This window comes from Artemia franciscana, chromosome 16 (genome assembly GCF_032884065.1).
Source record: "Artemia franciscana chromosome 16, ASM3288406v1, whole genome shotgun sequence".
Lineage (NCBI taxonomy): Eukaryota > Metazoa > Arthropoda > Branchiopoda > Anostraca > Artemiidae > Artemia > Artemia franciscana.
In genome coordinates this window covers 32308297-32316573 of record NC_088878.1, presented here as the reverse complement: position 1 = coordinate 32316573, position 8277 = coordinate 32308297, and the positions used below count along the sequence as shown (strand labels likewise).

At 33.7% G+C, this 8277-nt stretch overlaps 1 protein-coding gene across 1 annotated transcript in view; it reads left to right on the top strand.

Annotated features, from left to right (window-relative positions):
• Positions 1-4461: 4461 nt before the first annotated feature.
• Positions 4462-8277, top strand: part of LOC136037348 (tyrosine-protein kinase Drl-like) — a 116849-nt gene continuing 113033 nt past the window's right edge. Inside the window, exon 1 of the mRNA XM_065720024.1 lies at positions 4462-4600. Coding sequence (XP_065576096.1) covers positions 4507-4600 — 94 coding nt within the window. The 5' untranslated portion in view covers positions 4462-4506. The remainder of the gene's footprint in view (positions 4601-8277) is intronic.

The following is an 8277-nucleotide window of genomic DNA, read 5'->3' as shown; positions in this document are numbered from 1 at the left end:
TTCCCTTTAGTCCTTGACGATTGGCCTTAAAGGACAATCTTCGGCAATCTGTTATCCGTCATCTGCAGAGCGTGCCCTAGCCATCTCAGCCTTTCTTTCCTTATAGTAGGCCTATATTTATCGTTAAATCACTTAGGATGTTGTTCTGTCGTGAATGTCTGCGTATTCCGGTATTTCTGCCCAGGTGTGGGTATGAATTCCAAGAGGGAAAGACCAGCCTAACGAAAAGCTGATTAATTTAACTCAAAAGGTACCAAATAGAAGTCAATGGTCAATTTCAACAAGTCTGACAATTAGTATATGACAATCAGTGATTATCAAGGTCCAATTCCTCCTGAAACATAAAAACATGTTGATTTTAGGAAGAACTAATCTTCGAATACTGGAAGCCACAATAATGGCAGGGGCAAGTGTGGTTCTGAAATGGGTGCATTTCGAAAGCCCGGGGAAGATTTGTTAATGTTTTTTTCCAAAGGAATCGTCAAAGGATAGTTTAATGTTCTTTTTTGACAGACGGTTCATCAGTCAGTAATCTGTACAAGAAAAATATGGTTCAATCCCACTTTCAACGACTATAATGAAACAGAATTTAAAATAACTTGACCAAGTTTCACGGATGGTAGATAACAGATTTCCAAAGTGCTTTTTTTTTATCTATCTGAGGCCGAACCAACAGAGTGTAGCTGGAAGAGGTAAAAAAAAGAGTTTAGATGAAGTTAGTAGATAGGATCAGTAGCATAATATTGTCGAAACCCTAAGGGGGGGGGGATAAGGTTGGAGCCAAATTTCCTAAGTAAAGTGAAAGTTACAATAAAAAGAGAAAAATAAGTCATATAGTAAAAATAAAATGTAAAGATGTACTAAACAAAACTGACCTGTTTCTGTAAATGCTTGAATCATGCGGGCTTACTTTAGTTTTGACAAGAATTTTGTGAGAATATAAATTTCAGCTGGGAGGAAACTGGAGTATGGGGGACAGACTGAGATCTGGAAGGGGTAGTTGCCCCCTGTACCCCATATAATTGCGTCCCTGCATGGGATGTGTAAAGGTTGAATTTAGAAAATAGATTCTGCTCGAACAAGAGTTCAGGCAGCTCTGCATGCCTCAGGTAGCTATGGAGAGTTATTAGTGGTAGCAGTTGTTTTATCAGAGTTTAATTAATTTTAATTAGATTTTCTATAGGAGTTTCTCTCTAAATTCATATTTGTGTCACCACCCCAGTTCTCGTCTTAAACCTGTTCAGCGCATACGACGGAACTATAAAAATAAAGTAGTGCAAGCAATCATTTACGATTTAGGATAGTAGATGGGGCTGTAGCTATTTTGATTTTTGGTGAGGTAGATGTGGTCCTTGAAGTATTCTCTGAAAAATGATTGCCGATTGAAGGAGCCGGTTGAATTCCACAGAGTTGAAGGGTCAGTTGAAGTTTACCGACTGAGTGGCCCAGACGATCAACTCAATGGCCAATTCAATGACTAAATACTATTGAAAAATAATCAACTGAATAATCAAATAAACTCAAAAGTAATCAAATAAATGATCAACTGAATACCTGCTTGCATATGTTGTAGGAATAGATTGTAGTTGTAAAAATCTGTGCAAAAATGTCACATGAAACCTTATAGATTATTATAGTTGACTTCTTTTTTTGTATCATAAATCTACTGATAAATAACCCCAATACCCCCAAATGTAAAGCACTATCCATCCCTATTGTGTAAGAACAAAAAGTTTAACTGCTTGCCATTTAGTATACTAAAATAACATGGTATCTGAACCGGGTATTAAGCTTTTATGGGGTTGACGTTAAGCTTTAAATATGCTTTTCTTGGTTGAATATATTTTAGAAGAATAGAAAGATAAACTCATTCTAAACTTATTACCATGAATATGCGTTTTTATAAAAACAAATGTAAAGACCAAGCAAGAAAAAATGGTTAATATATACATAATTAAAATAAAAAAATGTAAAAATAACAAGAGAGAGACAACAGGTTCGTCCTTGATATTAAAATATTTCGAAGCCCTCTAGCACTACCCAGTAAAAATTATAGATTTATTATTGTAAAAACCTGAAAAAAAATTTTGTGCTTATTTTAGTTTACTTTTTCTATTTTTGAGTGGAAGATATTTTAACTCCTTTTTGTCAAAACAGAAGAGTTGTGTAGGTACATTTATGAATGCACGTTTTATCTTACTATCCTATATTTTGCGTACTAACCCATCCCTACCTATTGTAAAGTTTAGACAACTTTTGAAAACAAAATTATTTATCTTTATTAAGAGAATTCCATGAAAATCAAAAAGATAATTCAATCTTCATTAAACTTAAACTTTTACTAGATTTAGATTAAGCCCTTTTGAAATTTCTGCTATTTCTGCTTTTGCTATGATATTTCTGATATTTATATTTGATATTTGATATTTATTTCTGCTTATGATATTTGATATTTCTGCTTATCTGCTTATGATATTTGATATTTCTGCTTATCTGCTTATGATATTTGATATTTCTGCTTATCTGCTTATGATATTTGATATTTCTGCTTATCTGCATATGATATTTGATATTTCTGCTTATCTGCTTATGATATTTGATATTTCTGCTTATCTGCTTATGATATTTGATATTTCTGCTTATCTGCTTATGATATTTGATATTTCTGCTTATCTGCTTATGATATTTGATATTTCTGCTTATCTGCTTATGATATTTGATATTTCTGCTTATGATATTTGATATTTCTGCTTATCTGCTTATGATATTTGATATTTCTGCTTATCTGCTTATGATATTTGATATTTCTGCTTATCTGCTTATGATATTTGATATTTCTGCTTATCTGCTTATGATATTTGATATTTCTGCTTATCTGCTTATGATATTTGATATTTCTGCTTATCTGCTTATGATATTTGATATTTCTGCTTATCTGCTTATGATATTTGATATTTCTGCTTATCTGCTTATGATATTTGATATTTCTGCTATGCACCACTGCACTGTTAATGGCAATAGTTCTTTTTCATCAATTTTAAATCTCTCTTAAAACGCTTAATATACCTATTTTAATAATTAAAATTTATAATTTACTTTTAGGTGAACCTTAAATCTTTGGTTGACTAAATTGTTCTAAACTAAAAATTAATCTTTTCCATTTTGCACAGTTCCCCTGTGTAACAGCACACAGTCAGTGACCCTGGTAATTTTGAATTCTTACTGCAAATGCGCTGTTAAAACGCTCGGTATCCATTACTATAAGAATTCCATACTCTCAATTACGAGCTGCTATACTTCCTTGAAAAAGAAAAGAACCGCTTACGTCCTACAGAACTCATATAAGAAAGGTAAAGGATACGGCAATAGACTTTACAGTTCCTACCAGCGGTGCTGATCTCCGTTTCTTGACCCTTCAGCCAGGAAGTGCAATGGGGGGTTGGGGGCCAACCATCCTGTGCTTTCGCACATCCTTCCTGTTTACCTTCCCCAGATTTCTCCAGGTACCCATTTAAAGCTGGGTCGACTCTGGCTAAGCTTACAGAGTCACGCCACTGACTCCCGTCCCAAACTGAACAATTGGGTACACTGGGATTCGAACCCGCGTCCTTTCAGACAAAGGATCCTAAATCCAGCGACTCGGCTCAGAACTCATATAGTACCAAGAAATTTAAAAACTTTGGACTGGAGCCTTCTTATGTCTATTCGGGCATGAAAACGGTGATTTACAAGATATTTCTGTGTTTTTTTTTCAAAATTGAGATTTTTTAGGCTATACCGCACTTTTGTCAGTGTTGCCAAGCTGGACCGTGAAAGAAATTAGCAAAATTAATTAATTAAACCTAACAACGATTTTCTTCCGTAAAAATTTCTAAAATTAACAATCAATTGATTCCCAAAGACATCTACACCTTCAAAGGAAATCTTAGTAATGATTTTTTTTATGATTTAAATTAATGATTTAAACTAATTTTTCAATTTAAATAACTGAAAAATTAATGATTTTTCACTCACATTTCTGTTTTTGAAGCGGCTTTTGCTACTTCCCAAAAATTCATAACTCCTTATCAAGGTCTTCTTCTTTTTAGACCGAGTTTCCAATTTTTATTTTGCTTTTGCAAGTTTGCTCTTATTAACTTCCAGCGATTGGGCTTCATTTTCACTGTTCTTGGTACTTCAACCATTGATGGTGACTAATACTTGTTTACACTCATTAGAGCTCACTTTCTGCCATTGAGGCCGTCATTTCCATCCCTGAGCACAGGTAATCATCCATAGTAAACACACCCTTGGGTATATTAGAGATTGCAAACAAGTTCATCATGGTCATCAATAACATCTACAATCATCAGCTGTCAAAATTAAGATTAGCGAGATCATCTTCGGGATACCTTTCAACTTGAGGGCGGAGTTCTAATTGTCTCTTTGGAGATAAAAGATTTCTATTTAGTTTTCCAGTGTTCCAGTGGTCTCTGCTGGAGTATCTTTAGACTGGAGAAGGGAGTGATGAAGAATATTGTGGGGTTTTTGGTTTGCTTTGGATCTGCTTTTGGAAATTTTAATTTTTATTTGGATCAGCAGGAAACAAAAAGAACGCTCGGTAGGTTATTAGAACACTTTATAAATTCTTACAAAATAAATATTCTGGTGCTATCCGGCGCACAGAGACATCTGAAAATACTGAAAATTTATCGTTACGTTTCTTATTTTCATTAATAACTTAAAAGTGTGACTTACTTTACTTGACTATTATCTTAAATCTTTACATTTTTTTTATTTTTGTTGCGTCTTTTTTTAACGTTTTGGATTAGGCTAGAGAAAATACATAAAATACAAAACAACTGACTTTTCTCATTTAAAGTGCCGCCCATTATGTACAGCAAAATCATGGATCAAACAGTTTGTGGTAACGAACTGTAGTAAGGAGCGACCTGGCTCAATAGTAACCGAAATTCTAAGAAATGGAACTTTGATACAATTAGTTACATAAAAACAATCACGTTTTAATGCTGATTTTAAATATATAACTTTCATCAAGATTAGTCTTACCTATCAAAAGTTACCAGCGTGAGAAAATTTGCCTCATTTTAGAAAATAGGGGAAAACACCCCCTAAAAGTCATACAATCTTAACGAAAATCACACCATCAGATCCAATCAGAGAACCTTATTGTAGAAGTTTCAAGCTCCTATCTAGAAAAATGTGGAATTTCGCATTTTTTACAAGAAGACAAATCACGGATGCGTGTTTATTTGTTTTTTCCCAGGGGTGATCGTATCGACCCAGTGGTCCTAGAATGTCGTGAGAGGGCTCATTCTAACGGAAATTAAAAGTTCTTGTGCCCTTTTTAAGTGACCAAAAATATTGAAGGGCACCTAGGCCCCCTCCCACGCTCATTTTTCCCCATGGTCACCAGATCAAAATTCTGAGATAGCCATTTTATTCACCATAGTCGAAAACCCTAATATTTGACCTGTGTTTGCATATAGTAATGGTTACTGGGAAGTGTATGGACGTTTTCAGTTTTTTTTTTGGTTTGGGAGGGAGAGTTGAGGTGGGGGGGTTACGTGGGAAGATCTTTCCATGGAAAAACTTCTCAATTGGGAAGAGACTTTCAACGAAGGGGGCGCAGGATTTTTTAGCATTATTTAAAAAAACAATGAAAAAATAAATACGAAAAGTTTTTTTCTACTGAAAGTGAGGAGCAGCATTAAAACTAAAAACAAGCAGAAATTATCACGCATATGAGGGGTTTACCTCCTCGTATTACCTCGCTCTTTACGCTAAAGTATTTTTAGTAATTTCAACCATTTATTCTACGACCTTTGTGATTCAAGGGTCATTCTTAAGGAATTGGTACAGAATTTAAGCTTTAGTGTTTTTTTTTTATTTGAATATTTAATATGTAGAGAGAGCCCCATGAAAAACAAACCTAATCGGACCCCGCAACTATTCGATCCAGGCCTGCAAAGGTCTCCAATACCTATGATACCTGTATAGCTTATAAGACGAATGTTCGAAACAAAGGAAGGGAAGATTGAGTCCAAGGACCTCTTAAAGATATCAGTAATAAAATTATTTTGCTTTTCTGTGCATATTGATTAGAGTATTTTACTCGTCAATAGTAAGACGTTTCAATGTGTCAACCGTGTCATGATATATCGATCCAGATGTCAATTTTGGGCTCATGTTTTTCTTCCTAAGAGTAGCGATTTTCTGGAGGGACCCTATAGTTGAAAGTGCTACTGTTACAGGACAAACCCAGACGTGATTCAAAGCCAGATAAATGAATAGAGGCTGCTTTATGATACTCTGGGCGCGCTTACAGGCATAGCCATCTAGAAGGTGTTGGAATGAGAAAGGGTAGCATCATTTTCGCCAATGGAGAGAACAATTCAAGCACATAAAACGAGAGATGAATAGGATGTATTAATTTTTTGTTCCGAGTATTGCTCTGTTTATTTTTCAGTTGTTTTTTTTTTTGCTTTTTTTTTAAACTGAATTATCTGTTCCTAAGCTATGAAGGATACACTCCCCACATTGATCATTCGAGAAAAGCGAAAAATTATTATAAATGGCAGAAGATCTCCAAAATAGTTGTTTTTTATCGATTGGGATAATTTCACTATCAGATCAGAAATTTCTAGACCCAAAATTGATAGTACTAGGCTCGAGAGAGACAATTTTGTTTCAAATTGGAATAAAGGATTATAACACCCAAATTATAAAAATCTACACGGCAGTCTGCACGGGAACTCTCCTATCTAAGAGATTCATTATTTTAGTCACAATACTGTTCATTTTGTTCCTAAATAATAACAAAATGTGAAAACGAATGTTATGGCAGTTGAAAAATAAAAGTAGTTTTTTTTCTACTTTATTCTACTGCTCTTTCTAAATAGTGGAAGGATCACACCTCAGTCGACTATCAGTTTCCATAATTTGTACGCAAAGAGTAACAATTTTGTTTTAAATCTGGCCCAAATATTAAGATGCAAAATTTCCAAAAAAAGGCATTCCGTTTTAGGTACTGAAACATCTTATTATAGTCTGTCAGTCTCCAAAGAGGATATTCCTATTTGGGTAGTGACTTTCATTCTTATGCGTGACCCTGTTCATTTTATAATCAATCTATATATATAAAAATAAGTTGTTTGTGTGTTGTGTGTTGACTGACGTCATGAATGTTTGTCGACTGACGTCATTATTTGGATTGAGCATTATACCATCATGAAGTTGTTTGTCGACTCATGTCATGTTTGTCGACTGACGAAATTACAGACCGGGACACCTTGACACAAATGACGACCGGGACACAGGGAATATAAATGACGACCGGGACACTCAAAGAGAAACTACAGACTGGCACACCGGAACACAAATAACGGTCGGGACACAGGGAATATAAATGATGACCGGGAAACAGGGACACAACTACAACGGGGACGCCGGGGGGCACAGGGGGGATATATAAATGACGACTGGGACACAGGGAATGTTCGATTAGCAATCACCATCAACAAAGCTCAAGGGCAATCATTAGAATAATTAGGTATAAATCTGAATACGGATTGTTTTTTCCATGGACAACCGGGACACAGGGAAAAAACAAAGCTCAAGGGCAATCATTAGAATAATGAGGTATAGATCTGAATACGGATTGCTTTTCCCATGGACAATTATATGTTTCATGTTCAAGAGTCGGTAAGCCTGATAATCTGTTTATATGCACAGACAATGGGACAGCGAAGAATGTTGTATATTCGCAAGTTTTACGTAGTTAAAAACATATATATATATATATATATATATATATATATATATATATATATATATATATATATATATATATATATATATATATATATATATATATATATATATATATATATATATATATATATATATATATATATATATATATATATATATATATATATATATATATATATGTATATATATATATATATATATATATATATATATATATATATATATATATATATATATATATATATATATATATATATATATATATATATATATATATATATATATATATATATATATATATATATATATATATATATATATATATATATATATATATATATATATATATATACCCGGGGGCACAGGGGGGGGATATATAAATGACGACCGGGACACACGGAATGTTCGATTAGCAATCACCATCAACAAAGCTCAAGAGAAATCATTAGAATAATGAGGTATAGATCTGAATACGGATTGTTTTTTCCATGGAAAACCGGGACA